This window comes from Cydia pomonella, chromosome 22 (assembly GCF_033807575.1).
Source record: "Cydia pomonella isolate Wapato2018A chromosome 22, ilCydPomo1, whole genome shotgun sequence".
NCBI classification, from domain to species: Eukaryota; Metazoa; Arthropoda; class Insecta; order Lepidoptera; family Tortricidae; genus Cydia; species Cydia pomonella.
Window position 1 is genome coordinate 14,210,255 of NC_084724.1, and position 27,963 is coordinate 14,238,217.

Genomic DNA, 27,963 nt, shown 5'->3' on the forward strand with positions numbered 1-27,963 from the left:
TATGCAAGGCTCAACACACCGTTGCGTGGGTGGGACTCGATTAGAACCTTGTAGCGACGTCAGTAGCTGTCATTCTAATGTCATAGCGGTCTGATTTTATGTTGCTTTTATTTTAACATATGGGGTATGGATTTAAGAGAAATATTTTATGATAAAACTGTTGCAAAAGTGTCCAGCTGTCAGCTATAAATAATAGTTCCAAATCTCTCCAGAGTAGCGCTAGAGCTAAGAACCTAGGCGTTATTGACGGAGTGACGTGCGCTGTCTATGATTTGATTTTTTTTTTCAAGTACTCTATGTATTGCAGTGCCACCTATTTAAGGTTTTTTGATGACACTTTTTGGTATATGGAGATTTATTTCCTTACCTCCACCTTCCATATTTTAACAGTTATTACTGTTATTAGACCACACACAATGAATATGAACTAAATAAATTGACCACAGACATGGACATTGTTGTAGGATTAAGATCTGAATAAAGCCCAAGGACCTTAAGCTCAAGAGCGCTTGCAACTTCTGAGCTTTCGATTGAGTTAAGGTGACGTTCGGATTCAGACTGCACCTGCATCACTGCAGTCTTGACGTTTGCGGCAGCAATGTAATCGGCAGTAATGTCGCGCTGCAATAACTGCACCTGTAATGCTCGTACAGTCTGAATCCAAACGTACTAATACGGAGAAAGGGATTTCATAATCCTTGTTTTTTTTTTATACTACGTCGGTGGCAGACAAGCATACGGCCCGCCTGATGTTAAGCAGTCTCCGTAGCCTATGTACGCCTGCAACTCCAGAGGAGTTACATGCGCGTTGCCGACCCTAAACCCCCCACCCCCCCTCGTTGAGCTCTGGCAACTTTACTCACCGGCAGGAACACAACACTATGAGTAGGGTCTAGTGTTATTTGGCTGCTGTTTTCTGTAAGGTGGAGGTACTTCCCCAGTTGGGCTCTGCTCTAGATCTGGAATGACATCCACTGGCTGTGCCCTACCACACAAAGCGAGATGACATTCACAATGCCCATACCTCTCTTTTGGACGTAGTTTAAGGACGTACCCGGGTCCAAGTTACAGGATTTTTCTTCGTTACAACAAATTGTTGTTTATTTGGACCTATATATGTGAGAGTAACCCGTACTCACCCAGCTTGTAAATGAGCCCATCCTTGAGCTTCTTCCCGTAGAACTGCGAGTAGTTGTATGCGCGCCAGCCCAGGCCGGGCTGGTTGACGCCGTACACCACGTCGTCGCTCATTAGGCACGCGTCGCGCTCGCACGACCACTCCGTCTTTTTCGTCCTCTCGTCGTGGACACATTCGCTGTCAAAAAAGTCACAGTTACAAAAAAGAACCGCGAAGTTAGGAATTCATATGTCAAATCAAAAGCTTTCAATTTTCAAGGATTGTTGCAAAAACGGACCTAACACATGACTTCTTTAAATACTTGCAGATAAGGCGGAATTTAGAATCACAGCCACAGTAGCGATCGTGCGATTTAGATAGGTATCTAGTTTATAAAAAACTTTTTACAAAAAAAGAAAACCTACTTCAAAAACGATAAAAATAAATATTATCCTTTTTGAGTACATACATATATGTACGGTCGCGGAAATTGATTCTTTAGCAGCTTCCTAGTTGACTACGGAACCCTAAAAAGACCAAACCGAATACAGAACCTCCTCCGTCTATGAAATTGAAGACGGTTAAAAACTAGCGAATTTAGATAAGTTAAAACATCATTCAGGAAGGTAGACCAGTTTCGATTTCAAGTTATTTATCGATTTGAATTTTAATATATCAAGCTAGATCTGAGACCATGAAATCGCGATTTAAATGGTTCATTTTACCGCACCGTCGAGTCAAATTAATGATGCGTTTATCATTTGTTTTGTACCTGTACCCATAGCACAATATGAGATAATAATGAGTGACGAGTACCATATGATTTATAGCCATAATGAACTGACTAAGGCCTAGGTCGTTGCAGTCACCTTGGCTTTAACGGTACCTTAGCGGAATTTACGATACCCGTGCATTATTAAAGACGATTATTGCATGCATATTGATGAGACCGCATTCGATAGGTATCGGTCTTTGTGATGTCAATCAAGTCGTCAGTGCCATGTGCATACGCATGCGGTGCCATTACGACGGCATGCGCAGGATTTGATTTACAACTGACTCGCCCTACAGAATTAAAGATGTCTTTATCGATTCAAATTGTAGCCTAGTTAGACCAATGTATGACTGTATTTTGTGAAAGTTTTAGTATTAAATTTGATCTATGAATTATATTCATTAGTATTATATATGGAATAATATTTACAACATCAATAAATTGCTCTGATAATTAGATTAAGATAATTATATGTAATACTGTCTTACTATTCATAAGTGCTTGTTGCTAGGCCTACATGAATAAAGTATATTTGAATTGAATTGAATTGAATGTGAAATAAAGAAAACAAGTAGACAAGAATGGCTTTCATCTGAAGTAAGTTCTTAAACAATCTATTAGAAATGAATGCGCAACCATCGATTCTGTTTCAAATAGCATATTTTATACTAATCTTTGCCACACAAATAAAGTAGGCGTTTGGTTTATTTACTACGTTTGCCCTCCTTGGACAAGTAAGACGATACTGAAGGTGCTTGTCTGATCTGAGTAAAAATCTTTAACAAAGTGTACCTATAAATGTGTAGAAATCTAGCAAAAAAGTATTTATGTAACATACTATTTAACTTGTTTAGGAATACTGGAATATTGACAAAATATTATGAACTTTGTGTATATGACTTAAAAGAGATAGTACCTATCTATTTTTTTATTGAATCTTTATTGTACAAAAGAAAACCTTATAGTACAAAACGCGGAGTTAATGCCATGAGGCATTCTCTACCAGTCAACGTTTAGGCAAAACAGAGATTGTGGGCGGTGCTACTTTAACAACAACCAAATATAATACAATAACATACCATACATACATAATACATACATATAAGTATACAAAGTAGTAGTCATCTGCGTTTTCTGTTTATAATTCTCATTAATTCATACAAAAAAATGATGTCATCTCATTATAAAGGACACTAGCTGTCACGAATTATGTTTATTAAAATAACGTTATTAGATAATGACGTAAATGTTTAAAAAAATTAACAGTCCGTCAAAATGACAAATCACCACATTGATTGTATATTTATTTACTCGTTTTTCCGTGAATATGTATGTATATTATTATTATTATTAAAGCCTTTATTATACGAACTGTTGGCAGTCTATTTAACAATTCCTTATTATATTAACAATTCCTATGAACATGTTCGTAAGGTCTTTTGACCTAGGCCTCTTCCGAATCGTCTTTTTCTATTATATTTAGGTATTTGTCCAGCATTTTCTTCCATTTTTGTCTATCTATTGCCATTTCTTTCCAGATTTTTCCTATTGTTTCTATGAGGTCTTTTCCCATCTTGTTTTTGGTTTGTCCTTTTTTCTTTTGCCAACTTTTGGATTCCAATTCGTAGCTATTTTTGTCCATCTGTTATTTTTCATTCTGGCTATTTTTCATTATGTATGTATGTAGCGTATGCTATTCGAAATGAATATATTTATATTTGATGATTAACATGCCTTAATTTAAAAATGTTCTAGTCAATGATTTAAAAATGTGACAAGAGGATGTGGGGACACAAGTTTTTAGGGTTCCGTACCCAAAGGGTAAAACGGGACCCTATTACTAAGACTCCGCTGTCCATCCGTCCGTCCGTCCGTCCGTCTGTCACCAGGCTGTATCTCGTGAACCGTGATAGCTAGACAGTTGAAATTTTCACAGATGATGTATTTCTGTTGCCGCTATAACAACAAATATTAAAAAGTACGGAACCCTCGGAGGGCGAGTCCTACTCGCACTTGTCCGGTTTTTTCCTTCCTAAGTGATTATTTCCGAAACTATTGTTTTCATTCAATAATGGTTTTTACTTACATGATTTGGTTTAATTGTTTTGGTATTTAATAGTCAGTATTTTCCTCGCGTTGGTGTGGTGATTTTTTTTTTGTGTTTCATACGGAGGCAAAGTTTGAAAACCCTCGTGGCTTGAAACCCTCGCAACGCTAAAGATTACACTTCACGATAATATTAATTAGCACGAGCGGTTAAACGACAACTTTGCCCCCTTGTAAAGCAAATAACTATTTTAGTAAGTAGTTTTTTTTTAATACGTCATAAATGGTACATAACCCTTCATGGGCGAGTCCGACTCGCACTTGGCCGCTTTTTTGCAGAACCCCATACTGTAGATCCTCGAGAAAACCTCGGAAGGGAGCTCATTCCACAGCCGGAGCGTCCGCGGGAGGAAATTTATCTTGAACCGCACAGTACGCGACCATTTAGGTTCTAAGGTGTGAGGATTATATAGGTAATTATCTGACTTATAATCTTTTACGGATAATCGGTTATGGAATGCGACCAGTAGAGGAGAACAGCGAGACATACGACAGTATTTTTGCCCAAGCTGAAACGAGGACGCTTCGCTCGCGCTTTGCACTTGCTCGGTCATTAAAAAATGAAACTGAGAGCTAAATATAAAATTCGCATTTTACGCGTTTGAAATAGAAAAAGTTATGGAAATAAACGAACGTCCATGTTTACAAATATATTTGACAACTGATTGCTCAAGGTCGCGACCGTGTGACAATTACTCACGACGTAATGACTCCGTCATCAACGTTAATAGATGACAAATTATGACTATTACGGCGTTTGTGACAGCGTAGGACCACAGGTTATTATTTGCTACATATTTTATTGTATACATTACTGTTAGTACTTAGTGTTTAGTCCGAGGGTAAGCTCAGGTAGGCTTGTGATGTGGGACTTTTGGGGACTCAGACAACGATACATATAATATATATCCATGACTCAGGAACAAATATCTGTACTCATCACACAAATTCATGCCCTTACCGGGATTCGTACCCAGGACCAACGGCTTCATAGGCAGGGTCACTACTCACTAGGCCAGACCGGTCGTCAAAGATATGAGATATTTAGGGATTTTTAGTTAGAAATCAAGACAGTCGTAAACAAACCTTTATTGTTTACGACTTTCTAGGTTATATTTTGTAACTGTCCATACAAAATGACCTGTTCTCATTGCTTTAAAGTGTAGTTATAAAATAATGTCCAACCTACATTTTTCCTTCATGACAGCAGTATGAGGCCGTTAACCACTGAAAGTTAACAACATATTGTACCGAGATTGCACATTCACGACAAGACTCATACAAAAGCTAGTAAAGTCAAAATGGCTCTTATTTGAACACAATCTTTGACTAAACAAATCCCACTAAAAACATTTTCATGTAAAATGTTGCCAAGACGAAACCATAAGGCTCGCACTGTCGGCTGGTGATTGGTGGTTAAAGGAAAGTACCTGGGCGACAGAGCTTTGCTCGGTTATAACTATTTATTGTAATATGGTGGTGATAATCTACATAAACTTAAAAAGTAAAATGTGAACTGACAATTATTATTATTTACAATCGATTTTAACCTTACAGCACTTGTCACAGAGTAACGCCATCTATTGTCAATTTCTCTTATTACATAGGTAATTTTTTTACTAAATTAAACTTGTGTAAAACAATAAAAATAAAAAAATTATATATAAACATGAACATATAAAAAAAAAAGTTAGTCACCGAGCGAGATTCGAACCCGTAACACTCGTTTAGCAGTCCGCGTCTTAATCCGCTGGACCAGACGTACAGTGGCCAGCAACACGAAATTAGCGACCATATTCTGCGTCGAAAGAAAAACGCATGAAAACTCGAAAACACGCGTTTTCCCAAACATAAGACTAATCTAGATAGTTTTTATACCCCCAAAAACCCCCATATACCAAATTTCCGTTTCCGAGATCACAGAAATATATATATATATATATATATATATATATATATATATATACAAGAATTGCTCGTTTAAAGGTATAAGGTTTCTACAAAAAATATTCAGTAGAATTTTTGCAAGGATCAATATTTAAAAAGATATTAAAGAGGAAAACTTAATTATAATAATTTTTTAGTTTATCAATACTCGTATGTAAAGTATGGCACAGAAAAAAAAGACACATAAATAATTAACAAAAACTATGCTATATGAAACACGTAGAACACTTTTCGCTAGGATCAATATTTAAAGAGATATTAAAGCGAGAAAGTTAATTAAAATCAACTTTAAAGTCCCTTTTGAAGTGTTTCGTAAGTAACTCGTAAATGGTCTACCGTAAGAACAAAAAAGTTCTTATTCTACAAAAACCATTTTGAACACTTTTGTCTAGGATCATTTCTAAAACGATATTAAAGGGGGAAAGTTAATAATAATCAATTGTATGGTAAGTTTTATTTTTATATTTTCGTAAATAACTCATAAACGGTGGCCAATAGCAAAATATGTTGTGATACAAGAATAATCTACACAAAACTTTCTACAAAAAAGATCCTGAAATATGTATTTTATTATTTATAACAAGGAGTCCATATATCAATTTCCAAACCTAGATCAAAATTTGCGGAACCCTCATACAAATTTTCATCCCCTAGCTTAAGGGGCTGGGGGGGTGAAAATTCCAAGTTTTAGATTTGTTTTGTTGTTTGTGTACTAATACTAGCTTACCAAAAACTAATACAAGCTTTCCAGGACTTCAGAAACTACCCTAAGAGTTTTGAAAAAATGTGAATGAGTGAGTGAGTCAGTGATGAAACGGGGTATTTAAATATCAACTAAATCTAAAGAATAAGCTTTACAATTAAAACTTTTTAAATTTAATAGGTCCACTATTGACATCATATCACGAGAATTTTGTTTATCTGTGATAATCCAAATGAAATGTGTTTATTTGCTTAACATTATATACAGATAGGATGGTATAGTCAATAATGTTATGTCCAGATAATGTCAATACCTTATACTAGTAGGCATGCAAAATATTTTAAAAACCATTTACATTATATTACATTAAATTACATATTTACATAATCAATTACAATAACATTACATTTCAATAAATTATTATTATTAAATATTAACAATGAAAATAGAGCCAAGAATAGAATTAATAAATAATAAAATGTCACAATATCAATAGAAATCTATATTAAAAATTGTGCTGGCTTAAAAATATTATAATTGCTCGTTTAAATTTACTAAGTGGCATGTCTCTTAACGATTGTGGCAGTTTATTATATATTGTGTATGTCATCCCATCGACATTATTTCGATAACCCAAACCCAAGTTATGAGGGTTCAAAAAAACGACATAGCGCTTCGAGAAAAGGTAGGTAGTGCCCTTGCGATTCGCTTTGCTCGTCTTGGCGGGGGCACTACCGTGCCCCTAGATAATGAGTACTATGTGGTTTCGTGCCAAGTGTGACATCACTGTGGGTTAACAATTTCACGGTGATAATCTTATTAACGCTTTGCCGACGACAACGCATATCTCTCAGTAGGATACTATTAGAATCAGTTAGTACTGCTAGTACGGAGGATCTGGAAGTATCTGCAATCTGCACCCTATTACAAGCTTTTATTTACTTTCACCTGACAGTTGTCTGTTTGTATTCAAATCTTGCAAGTTCAATTTGATCCACTTCCCGGTTTCCGATTGAGCTGAAAATTTGCATACATATGTAAGTCGGGTGACAATGCAATATTATGGTACCATCGAGCTGATCTGATGATTGAGACAAGAGGTGGACATAGGAACTCTGTGATAAAACAACTCTTGTACCAAAAATGAAATTTTTGCCAAAAACTTATTATTGGAAATACGTGTAAGGGGTTCGCTAACAAGGAACAAAACAAAATATGTAACGAGTCTTACTTCGTTAGAATTTTCTCAGTAAGTATTTGATGAAGATGTTAAATGCGTGATCAAAAGTATACTAATATCATATAAGAACGTTATAAAGTCAGTAGTAGGTACTTGTGTTAAAAGCAAAGCTGTTCAAAAGTTAACATGAAATATAGTCAAAATCATACGGTATTTACTTGAAAAAATTGTATTTTTGTACGTGCATGTTAGGTACTCATCCCTAGTCCCTAGTAGAAGTGTAATCGAACATTTATATTTGGCGACGCATACGCATTTGAATAGTGCTAAATATTTGGTTTTGCTGCATTTCAAGTTTTGAAAAACAAATACAAATAGACAATATCGCTACATACTTGAAAGTTATTATGGACAGCTAGTAATAATTTTGTTAAAATTATTAATAATAGACTTCAGCAGTTGAAACATTTGAAAACAAATGGAAATGGCAACGAGCCAAAATACTAGTTTCAGAATGAATGGCAGATCGATCACCTAGGCATTGATCTGACACCTGCCTCTATAAATACATCTAGCATTGTACTTGACTTGTAGCGCTGCACTATCAATAGTATTACAATAAATATACTTCGATGCTTCATGTCATTAAACACACTGTTTCTATATCATCATAGTTTCAGGCCATAATTATACGAAGGTGAATTGGTCACTTAAGATAACTGTAAGCTAAGCGGGATTGGATTTATCGTAAGAAATGTCCAGTGCGGAAATACTTAAAGACACCGCCTGTTGTCTGCCTCTACATTTAATCAATTGTTTATTTTTCTTGTATCTTTTTACTGATGTGTGCCAATAAAGAGTATTCTATCTATTCTATCTAAAGACAATCAGTCGTCAGTTGATGAGTGTGTTTCTGTTTCATTAAACTATTTTATTACGTTACTAAAACTGTCTGAATGAATTAAAATCAACTTAATCAAAACTCCCATTAAACAAAAAACTTGGCCCTTTTTCTTTTCCTCTAACTTTTCAGTGTCAAAGAGCCCGAAGATATCCCATACTTCATCTTCCGTCTAAAACTCCATCAGTTGGTAATGTAACATTGCCGCCGAACTTGCATTAATGTAATATAAATAAATAAATATTATAGGACATTATTACACAAATTGACTATGCCCCACAGTAAGCTCAATAAGGCTTGTGTTGGTACCTAGACAACGATATATATAATATATTATAATTATAAATACTTAAATACATATAAACACCCATGACTCAGAAACAAATATCCGTGTTCATCACACAAATATATGCTCTTACCAGGATTTGAACCCGGGATCATCAGCTTTATAGGCAGGGTCACTACCCACTAGACCAGACCGGTCGTCAAAAAAAAAAGTACCTATAGCAATGATTAATTTAATTTTTCAAGAGGTAGAAAACTTTTGAAAATGTTTGATTGATAAGCAGAAGTTTATCAAAAGCGTACTAACTGATCGTTAGTATTATGCCCTGACTGGTATAACCGCCAGGCGAATCGAACGCCTAATATGCGGACAACTGTCCAGACCGATTGTTAAAGCGCCGCAAATTAAAAACAATTGTCATGATCAAAGTAAACAAACCAACTCACGAACCAAGGCCAAATTCATTGTATATTTGACAAAACGTGTAAAATAATCGGTAGTGAGGCTGACTTGAAAAAACCAGTCGATACTATCTAAGGCGGCTTTGAGGTAGAATGAATGGAATTTGAATGAAACTTTATAATTGAATACAAATACAACGGAAGTGATAATGTACCGTGAAGGTGAAAATAGGAAAATATTTATGTATTTTTTTGCGTCACGGGTTAAAAAAGTATTAGTTACATACGTTTCTCATCCCACCATCCCCAAGATAACTTAATTTTACTACATTTTAAATATTTACTGATCCGATAATACTACGTTGTTTACAAATATCTAATATACCTTTTTAACTGTAAATTGTCACTGATTTAGGTGTCCAAACTAGGCTTCTCGCTTTTTAGACAACTCGCCCAAAATTGTGATACTTAGCGTAATAATAGAATATATACTATGCCATTTGCGTTTTAGAATTCTCCCACACATTATCTTATAAATTGTAAAGGAAACCCATCAAAAACATTTTTCATGTAAAATGTTACCAAGACGAAACCATAAGGCTCGCACTGTCAAATATGTGGCTTGGCCGTTCGTTACTACGAGAACTATTGTATAACAGAAAAGTGATGAACATTGAATACATTTTGTTCGTTACGCCCAGGTGATGGTAACAAAAGGAACAAACCACATATTTTGACTAAGGAGTAGAGTTTGTGAAATTAGGGCTTCTAGAGTTAGAACCTCGGCTCTACACTACAACTTTTTGACACACTGTCAAAAAGTTGTGTTGTAGAGCCGACGTTCTAGCCTTATGGTTTCGTTTTTTTAGAGCTAAGTAACTGATTTTATTGACATCATATCCCGAGAATATCTGGTATAATCCAAACCAAACTTAAAAAAAACAAGGGTTAAAAAAACGACGAAGCGCTTCGAGAAAAGGTAGACCCTTGCGCTTCGCTTTGCTCGTCTTGGCGTGGGCACTACCGTGCCCCCAGATATTGTCGGGAATACATGAGTACCTACAAAATAACTTTGTGGTTTAAGAAACTTTGTTTTGCAAATGTAGTTTAATATAATTAACTCAACAATTCCATAAATCTTTCTCTGTGTCATTTATTTCAAGTGGTAATATGTGTTCGAGATTTATTTTTATTATGAACGGCAAGATGTAGGCCATCTACCCCATTATTTCGGACGAATTCGCTGCATTTCGTAAGCAAGTGAATCACGTCCAGGTATAACGTGTTGTGGGATTAGTGATTTGGTAATGCTCTGGCAGCGTACTCGTCAAAATGACAGCATAGGGCGTGGTACGTGAATAGAAACTGCTGTTCTCGTGAACACCTCGCAGTTTTTTATACGCGTGAGTAATGAGATTTCAATGCAGCTGTGTCGCAATTGCCACGACAATGACACGAGAGTAACGAGCTTTACAAACTTTGTAAGTTGATACGTCTACAGTCGTTATTAAATTCCACTATATTTATGATTGTGCTAAAGTTTTGCTTACACACATTGCACATCCAGTATTGCGACGGGTGCGTAGGTGCCACTAGGAGGCGTGCAATCATGCAACGGCATAGCCCGAAAATTATATAATTCCACAAATTTTAATTGTATCTGGGAGAATCAACTTTTTAGCGTCACTCGTTGCCATTGTTACGATTAGTTGTCCAGGGGACAAAAGTTCATTGAAATACTGATTTTATGGTACTTAAATGTATCAAACTTGCGTTTTTGTGGTCGTTATAACCAATGTCCATAATAGGCCCCCTACTAAGCATGTTAATAGAACGGCATACAACGTCTCTTTAAACAAACTGTGCCACTGTTGTCCCTTGGACAACGGGACAGGATAACAAAACAAAAAAAGTTGATTCACCCATCTCACCACTACTACTCATTAAATTCGCTAAATTAATTGTCGATTGCAAAGTTTGTAGTTGAATAAAAATGTCACAAAATATGTTCCGTTGAGCCGACGCTCATGTGTAATCAGTACCTGCTAACAGACGCTGGGAAGTGAACTTACCACGTGTTGCAGTTGTCGGCGCGGGTCTGGCCGGGCATGTACAGCTGGCCGCGGTGCCGGCACGGCTGCAGGATGAGCCCCGGCTCCGCGGTCTGGTTGCGGCACACGGGCAGGTAGTCGGGGCAGCAGTCGTCGTGCGCGCGGTTGAAGTCGCAGAACTCGTCGCAGTAGCACAACGTGTCTGTATAGAATAGAAAGAATATAAGGCGTAATTCATGACGGTCAAAAGAACACTGTAACGCAAAGCGTCTAAGAATGTTCTTTGTTCATGTTGGAAATTCTATAACTATTGGTTGTAAGATTTTTGAGAAGTATAATTCCTTTTGATGACGATTACGTCTTATGGATTTTCACGAGGTGGTGGGGTTTATAATTTATGGGACTTTTAAAAGACTTGGTATTTTCGGAATGAGTTGCGTCGGGTGACAACAATTGTCACGAAAGAGCACTCATACAAATCGCCGGTCGGTATGTAATCCGCACACCAACACGAAGGTGTAACTATTTGACACATTCACTGCCAGACAAAAAACGGCGCACTACCCCAGAAACCGGTGGTCTATAGCTGCGTACAAAACAACCCGCCCAGCGGGTTGTCCGGCATCTGAACAAAGTTCACGAGCGCCCACCAGGTGGGTTTCCGGCAGTGAATGTGTTAATGTGTAACCGCGTACCGAGTATCCTGTGCGCGCAGGAGTCGAGCCGGTCGCGACAGCACTCACGAGTCTTGCCGCAGAAAGGGCCCTTCGGCAGGTCGGGACCCGTGTACGCCGCTACCGAGCCCAGCACGCACAACACTAATATGTATCTGAAACAACGTAGAAACAGTTAATCTAGTAGTTCGTCCCGAACTGAGAACTCGCGGTTCGCCAAAAAGATAGATCAATTGATGCACCTTCTTAGTCGGTGAAGGATCGAAAACCGCGTGTGATTTATTGCAAGGTCTGTAGAGCTCTTAACTGATATATTTGAGTCACCAGTCACAATAGAGATTAAAATAAACTGTATCTGTGGTACACCGTAGTTTTTATTTCGTGTCAAATAACTCAAATATCAAATGCCTTTATTATGTTTATTTTACTTTGTTTTTATCTTGATAATTATTTTAATATCGTAAATAAATAAATAAAAACAATATTATAAACGTGTAAACCGAGCACTTTCGTTTGATACCCGAAGTAATATATATGTCTATGTTGATACCAAACATATCAGAATACCGAAAATATATTTACGTAATGTTGAATTAATTATGCTCGTTTCACCTTTTTAGGGTTCCGTAGCCAAATGGTAAAAAACGGAACCCTTATAGATTCGTCATGTCCGTCTGTCTGTCCGATTATGTCACAGCCACTTTTTTCCGAAACTATAAGAGATGTATTCTATGAACCGCATTAAGTATTTACCCAAAAATAGAAAAAAAAACATTAAATTTTGGGGGTTCCCCATACTTCGAACTGAAACTCAAAAAAATCTTTTTTCATCAAACCCATACGTGTGGGGTATCTATGGACAGGTCTTCAAAAATGATATTGAGGTTTCTAATATCATTTTTTTCTAAACTGAATAGTTTGCGCGAGAGACACTTCCAAACTGGTAAAATGTGTCCCCCCCCCCTGTAACTTCTAAAATAAGAGAATGATAAACCTAAAATAACTATAATCACGACTGATGACTAATGATATACATATTTCTATTTTAATTGTATTTGAATTGTATTTTAATTTAAAACGTAATTTAATTCTAATTTATTTATTTTATAAGTTATAACATTTGCATTATTTAATTTGATTTTAGTTCCCTTTGACATTTGTATGTCAACTGGCAAAACAATGTTTTACAAATAAAGCATTATGATTATGATTATTATTAAAAAAATATATGATGTACATTACCATGCAAACTTCCACCGAAAATTGGTTTGAACGAGATCTAGTAAGTAGTTTTTTTGTAATACGTCAAACTTAAATGGTACGGAACCCATGGGCGAGTCCGACTCGCACTTGGCCGCTTTTTTTAAAATGCCTAATGTTCAATTAACCTAAGCTCATATGAACGAATTACCTAATTCACGTTTCACCTACAATTTCTTTACGTAAGATCAGAATACCTATGATCGATTTACCTAGACTTGAAACATCTAATGCTAGGATAGCTAAGGATAACGGTTAATTCCGACAACGCCAACTCTCCCATTCGAGGTGGAAGATCAGTCAGACACCAGTCATTTAGAGAACAAATACATTTCAATTACTGAGTAGTAGTTTTTATCAGATTAAACAAACTGTAGTCGCAAATCCGAACACTTAATAGTCCTTATCAGCGGGCGAAGTGGGTCGCTGCACTGTTGTTCACAGATTGTGTATACAGATGCGACACCTTTACCCATAAACGTGGATTTATGACCCATACTACCCAGAACAGTAGGTATTTAATAGGTATGTTGGTCAACAAACTAGAGGCGGTATTGAACCAATTGTGGAACACCTGTAAGGATGTATGGATCTTATTGACCGAAGCGTTGTGACACGAGCAAACTACTTTCGTGTGTCCGGATTTTCTCTTCGACAGGTAGTAATTCTCAACCGATTCAGTAGTTAAATATATTTTTTCTGTGGATTTTTTTTAATGTTCAAAATGGTATAATTGATATTAGCGTCTATGGCACTTTAGGCGATTGCGAGTACGCTGTGATAATGACTCAAAGAAATATTTTTTGTTTTTACATTTTTAAGCCCATAGCTCTCATATCGGTCAAGGCCAGAGATAACAAACCATAAGTAAAGTAATTAATAAACGTCACGGAAAAAACTGTGCAAACTTCCTCTAAAACAATATTTTTTATCTTGATAAAACATCTTAAATACTAATTTAAATAATAATGTATTATCGGATTGTTGGTTCTCAGAAAAAAACGTAGAATATGAGTAAACAAAGAATAAGTTTTTGCAAAAATATCAATTATGGTACAAGTTTTTATCGCTGACTGTACTTTTTTACCACAGGCAACTAATACTCATACAGATAATTCTATAAACCCCAGCAAGCACAAATAGGTTGCTTTGTTTTATCACACAGTTCCTATGGTCACCTCTTATTTCCATCATCAGATCAGCTCGATAGTACCATAATATTGCATTGTCACCCGACTTACTTTATGTATGCAAATTTTCAGCTCAATCAGAAATCGGGAAGTGGGTCAAATTTAGCTCTTAAGATTTGACCCACACTAACACATATTTCCGAACATATTAACGTTCCTATCCAATGACCTATCCAACGATACCCCACACCATTGAATCAAAGCAATAAAAATAAAATCATTTTGTACGGGAGGTAAGCGCTGGTGGCCTAGCGGTAAGAACGTGCGACTTTCAATCCGGAGGACACGGGTTCAAACCCCGGCTTGGACCAATTACTATTTTGGGACTTATGTACGATAATCATTTGATATTTACCAGTCGCTTTTCGGTGAAGGAAAACATCATGAGGAAACCGGAATAATCTCAATAAGGCCTTGTTTAGCCTCTGTATTGGAAGGTCAGATGGCAGTCGCTTTCGCAAAAACTGGTGCCTACTCCAATTCTAAGGATTAGTTGCCAAGCGGACCCCAGGCAAAATGCCGGAAAAATGACGGGACAACGCGAAGAAGAAGAAGATTTTGTATGGTACCCTAACTTTTTTGTAGTTTTTATTTTATTTTACCTTTCTGTCGCCATGCATGATTAATTTATCAATTCCAAATTGCAGCTTTCTAGCATCTAACGAACATTCTAACGATCACGAAGCAATGCCGTGGACGGACGGACAGAAGGACATGGCGAAACTATAAGGTTTTCTAGGTGACTACGAAACCCTAAGAACCAACAAACTTTAGTATATTGTGCAACGAGGGGGGTAAGTTAAATTTTGGATACTAGGGTGGTAATTCCCGACAGCCGCAGGCTGGAGTGAATTAAAGACTCGAGTAACAATATTCTTACCCCCGGAGTTAGGTACACACAATGTTTTTCATCACACTTGCGAAGAAAATACTATATTTTAAGCGAAATATTTTTTAAATACGGTGACATACCACACATTCGTACGCCATTTTGTAATTTTTTGATTGACACACAAGGTACAGACTAGGGGACCTACCGCGAAAACCGAAAAATTCGCAAATTGCGGGGATCTTTCTCTTTTACTCTCATTAAGACGTGAGTGACAGAGAAAAATGCCCGCAATTGACGAACCTCGATTATCGCGGTAATAGCCCTGTTCGGCATTCAGCCACGATTGAAATTTATATAAAAATATTTTAATCGGATGATAAATTAATCAAATGAAATAATTACAATAAAATAAAACATAAACAAAAATATTAAATTATAAAGGTCAGTATTTTAAAAGTAAAACTCATTTATGCTACTTGGTTTGTATGAATAAGTGACATAAAAATAAACAACGCGTTGCACTCCGGGAGTGCCGGCAGAAGTGAAAACTTGAATATTAGCTTTGTGCATTTTTGATATTTTGGAATGGTTAGGGAATAATTTTGCACGAATTGCTTTAATTATCAGTATAAAAATACTATATTTTTGTGGTTAAATACAATATTAATTTATTGCGCTATCGTACACAAACATGACAATTTATATTTTTTAACAAAGTTTATTTCTCAGAAAAATCAACTTCCATCCATAATTTCAACGACTCTACTGGCTTCAATGACATTGTATCAGTTTTTCGATCAGGTCACGTGTCCGTCTTACGAATGTTCAATCTGTCGAATCTGTCGGTCACGTGACCTGTCGCAGTTTAACATTTTTTTCCCCATCACAAAAACTGCACAGCGCCGCTTAAGAAGTTTTCACTTAAAACTCCGCCGTGCTCAACTATCTCTGCAGCTGATGGTGTACGACTCATAACAAGACTATGACATTTTCAACATTGTCGACTTCAGGACAGCGTCGCATCTAAGTGCCACATCGTGTCGTGCACCGGATGGCAACAACGTGCTGAATCGAATCTTAGATACACTTTAACCGTTTCTCTCCGACGGATCCGTTACGAACGACCTGATTCTCACTAATATAAAGCCAGAAACTAGTAAGTAACTAAATACTTGTATCGGCTAAAGCTTACCTGTTCCTGAATGAACTTTTCCATGTAGCACTCCTACTTAATTTAAGCTACCTGCGAAACTGGCGGTCTCGGGATCAACCTTAGCGAACGAATAAAAAATAAGTTTTTGGCGAAAATTTTGATACAAGCTTTTATCGCAGACTATACTATTTTTTCCACAGGCAACTAATACTCATCGAGATAATTCTCACAGCCCCAAACACAATTAGGTTACGTTGTTTTATCACGTGCAGATCCCATGGCCACTTTCTGTGTCAATCATCAGATCAGCTCCATGATATCATAATATTGCATTGTCATCAGATTTACATGTTTGCAAAATTTCAGCTCAGTCGGAAATCGGGAAGTGGGTAAATTTTAGCTGCCAAAATTTGACCCACACGAAAATACATACGAACAGGAGTTAATAATATAAAGGAATAGTTAATTGACAAAATGTGCGCCTACCTTGCCCCTTGCTTGATATATGGCTTGACTAAGCCATATATCACTCATTGTTCGTGGATAGTTTTTCAAAGAGTCAAATTAAAAATCCAAAACATGAAACAAAGAACTTCGACTATAAATCAATCGAGACGGCACTAAAATCCTCCACACTCCACAGCTTTAGATTTACGGTACCATACAAGCATAAACCACGCATCCTGATCAATTCCGAAACGCACTATGTATACTTACTTAAGACAACAGCCATAAGGGTCATACTGTGCTGGCGTGACCTTTTTCGATGGTATAAAGTTAACGTAGTAATGCGTCACGTGGAGATTTCCTCGAAGAATTAGCATATGGTGATATAAACAAAACACAATATCGTTGAAATCATCTCTGTGTGTAAACAATGATCGTCCTTGAAACCTGAGCATTGACATGGTTTTTATTCGAGAGGTAAAATTCAACATTCAGTTGGGGCATAGAAGCCTAGGAGCGATCGTAAATCTGCTCAGGTTTTGTTTAGGTATGTTTTTAAGAACTTTTCTGATGCCTATACGCGCAGATTAACGAAACATGGGACGGCATCCAACAATTTTTTTGTTTTTATACTACGTCGGTGGCAAACAAGCATACGGCCTGCCTGATGGTAAGCAGTCTCCGTAGCCTATGTACACCTGCAACTCCATAGGAGTTACATGCGCGTTGCCGACCCTAACCCCACCCCCCTCGTTGAGCTCTGGCAACCTTACTCACCGGCAGGAACACAACACTATGAGTAGGGTCAAGTGTTATTTGGCTGCGGTTTTCTGTAAGGTGGAGGTACTTCCCCAGTTGGGCTCTGCTCTAGATCTGGAATGACATCTGCTGTGCTGTGCCCTACCACACAAGGCGAGATGACATTCACAATGCCCATACCTCTCTTTTGGACGTAGTTTAAGGACATACCCGGGTCCATTTAAACTATTTTAGACTAATAATTTTGTTGAGGGCGTCGTACCAGTACCTATTTTATTGCAGGCTTATATTAAAGTAGGAAGCATTTAGCACAATCGTAACATTGAGTTGTTTGCGGAACCAATCCACACTGCTCTGACAACCACGTACATATCTATCTGTCGCGAGCGTTCTATCTCTGTAAATTGAACATTATGAATTAAACTGTACGTCACACGATAACCGACATTGACTGGCGTATCAAGTAACACCCGAACTATAACAGTGGCATCTGGTGAGTGGAACAGATCGGTAGTTTTGACGCTACGGTATGAAAATAATACACGATTCAAGCATTCATAGCCTGCTTATCCGCTTGGATTTCCCGCAATCGGGTTAAAAAATAACTGTTTGGTTTAAAAGTAGGGCATGGGCAGGCTGGAGACAAAGGCTTGTCACAACGATACGCGGAATGCCAAGGTCGCGCTGTGTCAACGGCGTTATCACCAAATTCCTACCGCGTTACGATATCAAAAATACCGTTGGCGGTACAATTTATTGGCAAGATTATGCTATCAACGGCTCACATGCAACATGCAAATAACTGCTTTCTTTGATAACTTTTTTAATTAGTACGGTAGTACAGTCAACATTTAAGGTAGCGGGTCCGGCTAGTCGTCAAATATATTGACCATTCTCAAATAACTTAACAAAAAAAGATAAATTTTTATATGTAGAAGAATTAAACTGTCTTCGAATACGTATCTTTGTTTCGGATCGCAGTGTCACAAGTTAAGCTGGTTTGAGAGCGTTTAGTCGCCTACCTTAGACGCACCAATATAGATCAGACAGCTATTCTGTTAGAATTCTGTATTAGTTCATAATGAATCTTATTCCGTGCTCAATAGAGTAGTAATTCAATAAACGCTACCTATGCGGCTTGACCATGTTTTCATAGTGGCACGCTTCTTTGTGGTTTTTAAACAATAGATAAGACGATAATCCGTAGAAGCTCACGGAGAAAAATAGAAACTATACGATAAGTTTTCTTTTGTGCAATAAAGTTTAAATAATCATGTGTTACATAATTTCATACAAAGAGCATTTTACAGCTAGTGTTCACATGAACCCTGTTACGGTATACGTACGAGTATAACAATGTACTTAACTAAATACTAACGCAATTATTATGGTATGTTTTACACAGTGAATGACTGATAATGGGTACCTAATTAGGTCTCTAACACGTTTAAAAAAGTAGCCAGTAGATGTGCTTGTGCAACTCAGTGTTAAACTTATTTGGGTAGATAATTTAATAAAAAACCTTAAGATCGTCAAGACGAATCTAACGAGCCCATACTTGCTAGGGTCGCGTTGTAATAAGAATTCTCATAACCAACTTGAGTTCCCAATTTCCAGACCAGGACAAGTGTAAGGCATGTGAAATTTCAGCTGATTGTGGAACAGGAATCAAAAATTATACAAGACAAAAATAGTTCACAGTCAAAAAGACAATCACCAGGACATATGTTTTTAGTTACTCGTACCCGCTTGTATAGGACGTAAGGTAGAAGTACTAGTGCTCGACGCTGCACTAGTATTCGACATGGGCACTTTATGTCAAAGTGACAAGGATTAAGTTCGAATACAGAAAAATCTTCGTTGTTCAAATTTAACCTATATTTCCATGAAATAAAGTGCCCATGTCGGTGACTAGTGCAGCGTCGAGCACTAGTACTTCTACCTTATGACAGCACAACACAAATGCACTTTCTCTGAATTTATTATTATGTGCCTGAAGAAGATATTTTACACTGCATTGAGTACGCCCTGATTGAAAAATCCCATTGTATTTACAGATGCCTCTTGACCGATTTAAAGAGATTTATTTAAATGGATCAGCGGCAATTTGTACGATTTGATTTGAAGACGTTACTTTTGAATTATTGCGGCTTATTGGGGCTGGATAGAATACTATAATTTATTAATAAATCGTATTTATGCTAAAAGGCTTATCAGATTTATAAACTTTTATTTAACTATCAATGTTTGTAAGTAATGTTTTTAAAATATGCATATCACTTTTCGACCTCTTGCTGGTGTCCGCTTAAACTGACGTTTTGCATAGGTAGTTTATTTATTTAGTACATAGTAAGAATTTGATTAAGGAGACTTAAGGTAGCCTGTTCGCCCTCGGAATACCCAACTGGCGTGAAGTGGCGCAGGATAGGGCAGAGTGGCGCTCTCTTGTGTCAGAGGCCAAGATCCTGTTTGGGTCACTGAGTCAGTGAAGAAGAAGAAGAAGGTAGCAAAAACACTTTAATAAAAGTTAGAGGTAAGTATAGTTCTAGATTAAGGTCAAGTTCCATCGATCACTCTAAATCTAAACAGATCGACCGAGATCAGAGGCAGGTTTATCGATTTAGAGTTATTTAAAGCAACGTGGGCGCATTCCGGTGTGACCGTGAAGGTTGCAACTGCTGACCTTCCGGTGCACCAACGGCGCTAAACTGTAGACGTGAGATCATAGTAGACGATGACGTGATAACGACAGAACTAAGCCTTGATGTTTTTTAACCCCCGACGCAAGGGATGTTTTATCTATGACTGTCTGTCTATCTGTGGCATCGTAGCTCTCCAACGGATGGGCCGATTTTATGCGGTTTGTTAACCTAAAAGCAACTATGATTCATAGTAATCGATCCAGCAGTTTAAAGAATATCAACTGTTTTCCAAAACTATGTAATGCATTTTTGGCATAATATGGATTTATGTTGGCATATAGCGTAGGGGTATTTCTACATTTTTAATTTAATAAACAGTTATGTTTTAAATAAGTCCCGGTGTATTATCATAAAATATATGACCTGAGAATCCTGAGATGGACAAGATACAACGTAATATTAGCGACTAGGTTTTTGCTATTAAAAATTTGACTCGAGTCACTTTATTGTAGTCTTGGAATGACGCCGTTCTGAGGTAATCACATTAAAATACAATCGAATGGAGCACCTCCTATTTTTTTTGGAGTCGGTTAAAATGTTGCTTATTTCCATTATTCGGCCGTCGCAAATAAGTCATTTAAAAGCTAAGCTTTGAATAGAAACGATCACATCATCCAATCTATTTAGTTATTGTTGGTTTCGAATACGATTCCGATGACTCGATACTATTAAATGGGATTACCAAGTAGATAATTAGTCGCTATAAAACATGTACCTCAAATAAATATGTTTATTAGAGATACAAAGATTACCAGTAAAGTAGTTACTTAGCGTAAAGCTTTCGACGACCGGTTAGGCCTAGTGGGTAGTGACCCTGCCTATGCAGCTGATGGTCCCGGGTTCAAATCCTGGTAAGGGCATTTATTCGTGTGATGAGCATGGATATTTGTTCCTGAGTCATGGGTGTTTTCTATGTATTTAAGTATTTATAAATATTTATATATTATATATATCGTTGTCTACGTACCCTCAACAAAAGCCTTATGGAGCTTACCGTGGGACTTAGTCAATTTGTGTAATAATGTCCTATAATATTTATATTTATTTCTATTATATTTATATTTAAGCTTAAAAGTGGAATAATTGACTGTCTCAGGCGAGCATTGCTCTACCATCTCCTACCGAGACTTCATTGGAGGTCAGCTAACATTTCCATCCACCACATGCGCCTAGAGAGGCGCCTAATGACATCTTCCGTAAGAGTATTACACTTCTTAAACGCCTACCGGAGTTCCAAGTGATATTGGAGGTTCATCGTTAGAACCTGTCTTTCAGTTAAACAAAACGTTGTGTAAGTTACAAGTATGAGCACTTACTGATGTTAAAGAGAGCTGAATTTACATGAGAATACCTCCTTGACACCTTATTTAGGGTAATTTTCTTAAGTAACCGCGGCATTGAGGTGGCACCTGAATAATGTTTCGGTTTGACAAGCGAAACTTAAACACAATGGAAAACATATAGGATATCTTTTGTAGTCATTGCAAATAGGGCTGCGTGTCGCTTTAGTTATTTGACGCTCTGAAAAAGACGTGACTGTGTGTGTGTGTGTGACTAGTTCAATAATCTCATCCTTTAACCGCTATTATCGTTGTCTGGGTACCCACAACACAAGCCTTCTTGACCTTACCGTGGGACTTAGTCAAGTTGTGTAAGAATTTCCCTGTAATATTCATTTATTTTTTATTCATATTTACTGGTGAGAACCTGTAATTTTTAGGGTTCCGTAGCCAAATGGCAAAAAACGGAACCCTTATAGATTCGTCATGTCCGTCTGTCTGTCCGATTATGTCACTGCCACTTTTTTCCGAAACTATAAGAGCTATACTGTTCAAACTTGGTAAGTAGATGTATTCTATGAACCGCATTAGGATGTTTACACAAAAATAGAAAAAAAAACAATAGATTTTGGGGGTTCCCCATACTTAGAACTGAAACTCATAAAATATTTTTTCATCAAACCCATACGTGTGGGGTATCTATGGATAGGTCTTTAAAAATGATATTGAGGTTTCTAATATAATTTTTTTCTAAGCTGAATAGTTTGCGCGAGAGACACTTCCAAAGTGGTAAAATGTGTCCCCCCCCCCCACCCCGTAACTTCTAAAATAACAGAATGAAAAATCTAAAAAAAATATATGATATACATTGCCATGCAAACTTCCACCGAAAATTGGTTTGAACGAGATCTAGTAAGTTGTTTTTTTTAATACGTCATAAAATTTTGAAAAAAAATTTTTTTTCATCAAACCTATACGTGTAGGATCTCAGAATAAAAATAAATATTGACCAGTCTGATGATCATAACTACATGGATGATAATGAAAGCACGTTTCATTATCATCCAGATATTATTATTTCTCGTTTCACAGAGCTCAGACGAGGTGTTATTATATAGCTCGTATGATATGAACCATTAAGGTAGTCAAATTGTTACACTACATGCAAATTGACATTAGTGCAAAACAAAGTATAGATAATATTGTCTGAGAAGACCGGTCTGGCCTGGTGGGTAGTGACCCTGCCTATGAAGACGATGGTCCTGGGTTCGAATCCCGGTAAGAGCATTTATTTGTGTTATGAACATTGTTCCTGATATATATCGTTGTCTGAGTACCCACAACACAAGCCTTGTTGGCTTACCGTGGGACTTAGTTAATTTATTTAAGAATGCCCCTATAATATTTATATATATATATATAAAGGTAATATAGTAGTCAAAAAGAGATATATATATATATATAAAGGTAATATAGTAGTCAAAAAGATTGCCTAAATTGGTTTTAGGTGAATGCGTTTTGTTGCTTGGTTTGGTTAGTTGATGTCTAGCCTTTATTAGGCACTCTAAATAATTAGGCAGCATTGCATGGACTCACCTATTTGCTGATGACGTCAAGCTCTAAGTCCATTAGCGGCATGTTAATGAGAGTAAATATGTTTTTCGTCCAGCTAAATTACCGCGGCGCCGGCGCCTGAGACGGCTCGCGAGAGGGATCCGCTACTGATTCAATACACACTCTCCCGAGATCAATACGTACGAGATCAAGCAGACTATGTATGTACTTAGTTGATTATTGACCGAGCGTTAGCTAAAGTCTCCGTTTGAGCTATGGTATAGGGTCTATGGCACTTAAGAGACCATTATGAGTTCATTGTTGTTTTCGTTCGCTGGTTCGTTGTGATAAAGACTCAGCGAAGTATTTTTGAAGTGCATAAATAAATGAGTTTGAAATGTCACGGTATTTAAGAATTATCCCGCTAAAGTTTAGTTTTTTTCTTCGCAAGTGTGATGAAAAACATTGCGTGTAGCTCCGGGGTAAGAATATTGCAAACTGGAGAAATTCGATCCAGCCTGCGGTTGTCGTGAATTAACACCCTCGTTTGCAAAAAGTTTCTTAACCCCCTCGTTGCACAATGTATGTAGTGTGGCTACGATGTACCTAAACTAGTCTCTGTTTTTTAGCCAGTAATACTTAAAGACTCACCAGCGGATTCTAAGCGCTTATTTAAGGGTTGAGTCGTTTTATGGCGGAATTCTTAGCTAATTTTGGGGAGCATTAAATAGCCAACCAGCTTGATCGGCATTTACTTTTTGAATTTTTCACCTTACTACTATTATAGGACAGATTTCAGATTTTTATTTATAAACATAGAATACAGTTTGCATGTCAATTGTCTTATAACTACAAAGTTTATTAATTTTATTATACATATTTAATAAACAGAAGACTCACAACAGGTACAGTAGGACGAAAAATGTGAGCATTAATGTATCTTTGACGTCGACTGTACCATATTACATTGCATTGTTTCGATGTTACGCAGTTACACTAAATTCAGCCTAATCGGACATCGGGAACTGGTTCTTAGATTAGATTCTCGTTTGCCTATTTAAATGTTGACGTGAACAAAATTTCAAACATCGTTAATAAGCTCCTAAAATCCTGTGAAGTTTTTTTCGGAATTATTTTTGTAAGTATTTATTTATACTTCATCACATAAATATACTATCATTTGAATCTGAAAGTAATCACGGTTTGTGTACTGACGTATCTATCGATAAGATTAGCAAACTTGTTTACATTTCACAGAATTTGTTTGCTAGACTTTTAGTCCTTTGAATTCATAGAATTGGTAAATGGTAAATAATTTAACAAAAGTTTATTTACTCCAATCAAATTTTTTATTGGAATTGGCTATGTATAGTATAAGCTAACTTAGCTGCCACCAAATGTTACTAGATGCCACTAATTTTTCATTCATCTGCTATTTAATCAGCTAGTGATTAACATGCCGTAACAGTAATGCTGATTCGAAATGCTTATTGCTTTTTTTTTAATTTTGCATTGTTAATGTTATTGTTAAAATATTTTTTTTGAATCTCGGTCGATGAATATGTTTAATTTAGCTCGTCGCATAGTTTCTTATATGCAACAGTTTCAAACAAAAGTAAAACTTTAGAAAGCAGTTTTAAATAACAATATGTAAACCAGGAAGATTCTAAGTTAAAATACTCACGTGTTCATCATGGTAACACTAATTAACACAGCCAGACCAGTTTGTAAAATAATTTAAATCTTTACTAATACAAAATAGTCATTTAAATCACAAAAATGTGTATAATAAACAGTTACCAACGATATATTATGAGCTACATGCTTTGTAAAGGTATTATCCACCGAGTAGAACACTGTAAATTAATTAACTTTTCATTTAAAAAGTTTAGCGGCGCGAAATTCGGAATGTTTCTTGTTTTCGGTGCGCTCGGACGTCTGTTCAACGTGCCGGTCGCGATTGCACTGTATAGGCAAAGGTGGACGTGTGTTGTGATGGCGAGAATGAGGTTTCATTCAAGAATTTTCAAACTCCCTTACTGTTGCTAATAATAGATTAAAATCATATAACGGAAATAGTATTCCTGCATCATTGATAATAGACCGTGAAAGTATACTTTCGAGCGCTTTAGCAACAGACTGCCATCGGATTTCCATAACATTGCCGATCTAGGCGGAAATAATTTTCTTCCAATCATTTTTTTGACGACCGGTCTGGCCTAGTGGGTAGTGATCCTGCCTATGAAGCCGATGGTCCCGGGTTCAAATCCTGGTAAGGGCATTTATTCGTGTGATGAGCATGGATATTTGTTCCTGAGTCATGGGTGTTTTCTATGTATTTAAGTATTTATAAATATTTATATATTATATATATATCGTTGTCTAAGTACCCTCAACACAAGCCTTATTGAGCTTACTGTGGGACTTAGTCAATTTGTGTAATAATGTCCTATAATATTTATTTATTTTTAAAAACACACCTACTTTGTGGCTGTCCCCACTTACGGTGGCTGGATGGGGTGTTACCCCTAAACATATGACTCGAGACCACCACATGAGCCTCAATCGAGGGATCTACTATCCATCTTCTAACTCCATCCTTACCAAATTATTTCATCATGTGTGTTATATATTTTTTGCGATAAAATTAATTAGGTTAAGTCGGCCTGCAAGGCTTTATTGCACTATTCATTTGCAGTTATTTACAAGGTAATAAATAATTAAGTATGTTAAATAAAACTAAATGTATGACATCGCTCATCATTTTGGAAATTACCAAAAACTAAATCGAAAAAAAAGTATATTTCATCACCGAACCTGCTCACAAAATTTCACGAGAATCGGTTGAGAATTGCAACCGGAACAGGAGATCATTCGGGCATTCCAAACAATATTTGCCCAAGTTGAAACAGAGTCCTTGGCTGACGCTCGGTCAATAAAAGGTAACTTTTTATTGTTTATTAATAAAAATAAAATAAATAAATATTATAGGACATTATTACACAAATTGACTAAGTCCCACAGTAAGCTCAATAAGGCTTGTGTTGAGGGTACTTAGACAACGATATATATAATATATAAATACTTAAATACATAGAAAACACCCATGACTCAGGAACAAATATCCATGCTCATCACACGAACAAATGCCCTTACCAGGATTTGAACCCGGGACCATCAGCTTCTATATATATATAGGGATTATTTATAGGGATTGTGTGCCTCATCCTACTAAACGACTTCTTTATCCTTTGCTCAAATGTGTTGATTGTTTGCTTTGAGTAACGCTCATTTAATACTGAATGTATTACTCGTACTTACATGGTGGCCCAAAGAGACGGTGACACAGACTTTTTAAGAATGTTCTTATTGACACGTCTTTCGCAAAATGTCATTAAAACTAGAATCAATTATCTAAAACAAAGACTCAAAATAAGCACTCAAAGAAATATCAAACTTCGCTCTCTTGTTGTACAATACATAGTTATTTGTTACCATGACAAGACACATGACAGCTTAGCACTATCGATTACGGAGCAAAGCCGCGGACGGACAGACGGACATGGCGAAACTAAATACAAGGGTTTCTAGGTGACTACGAAACCCTAAAAACGGCTGGACCGATCACGTTCGCTATAGTTTTCATTGAAAGAATTTATTAAGCTTTTGTATTCGAACATTTTTATATTTTTTGGATCCATGGCGTTTTTCTTTCGGAGCGATTAATTCTGAAAAAAAAAACATTTTATCAAGAAATGGTTGTTGGAGTCTAACGATACCCTACACCATTGGGTTAAAGCAAAAAAAAAATGTATTAGAGGTACCCTACATTTATTTTCTTGTGTGTACTTTTTTATTTTACAACTAGCACTATTGATCAAGGAGCAAAGTCGCGGACAGACAGACAGACGGACATGGCGAAACTATAAAAAAAAAAAAATTTCAGAACCATCAGAATTCCATAAAACATTGTTAGTACGATCGTTATAGCTAGGGGTTAGTAAGTACATTAAAATCAAATCAAATCCAAACATAATAAGAATAATAAATAATTAATAACATGGTATTGACATAATAACAATGAAATCATGATTCATAGTAAAATAAAATAAAAGAGGCCAAGTGCGAGTCGGACTCGCGCATGAAGGGTTCCGTACCATTTGAGACGTATTAAAAAAAATCTACTTGCTAGATCTTGTTCAACATTTTACCACTTTGGAAGTGTCTCTCGCGCAAACTATTCAGTTTAGAACAAAATTATATTAGGAACCTCAATATCATTTTTAAAGACCTATCCATAGATACCCCACACGTATGGGTTTGATGAAAAAAGATTTTTTGAGTTTCAGTTTTAAGTATGGGGAACCCCCAAAATTTATTGTTTTTTTTCTATTTTTGTGTAAACATCATAATGCAGTTCATAGAATACATCTACTTACCAAGTTTGAACAGTATAGCTTTTATAGTTTCGGAAAAAAGTGGCTGTGACAGAATCGGACAGACAGACGGACATGACGAATCTATAAGGGTTCCGTTTTTTGCCATTTGGCTACGGAACCCTAAAAACTACTCACTAGATCTCGTTCAAACCAATTTTCGGTGGAAGTTTGCATGGTAATGTATATCATATATTTTTTTTAGATTT

General features: G+C 36.6%; 1 protein-coding gene across 3 annotated transcripts in view; it reads right to left on the reverse strand.

Moving 5' to 3' along the window:
- The window catches only part of LOC133530374 (tubulointerstitial nephritis antigen-like), a 77,193-nt gene that overhangs the window by 20,811 nt on the left and 28,419 nt on the right, over positions 1-27,963 (reverse strand). For 2 of the 3 annotated variants that reach the window (XM_061868285.1, XM_061868286.1), the window contains 3 exons: positions 12,163-12,296; positions 11,489-11,669; positions 1,140-1,315 (listed from right to left, as the gene is read on the reverse strand). In XM_061868285.1, the coding sequence (XP_061724269.1) occupies positions 1,140-1,315; positions 11,489-11,669; positions 12,163-12,296 (491 nt within the window). Of the gene's footprint in view, positions 1-1,139; positions 1,316-11,488; positions 11,670-12,162; positions 12,297-25,002; positions 25,795-27,963 lie in introns of those variants that run through there. The other variant, XM_061868287.1, reaches the window with a different exon arrangement.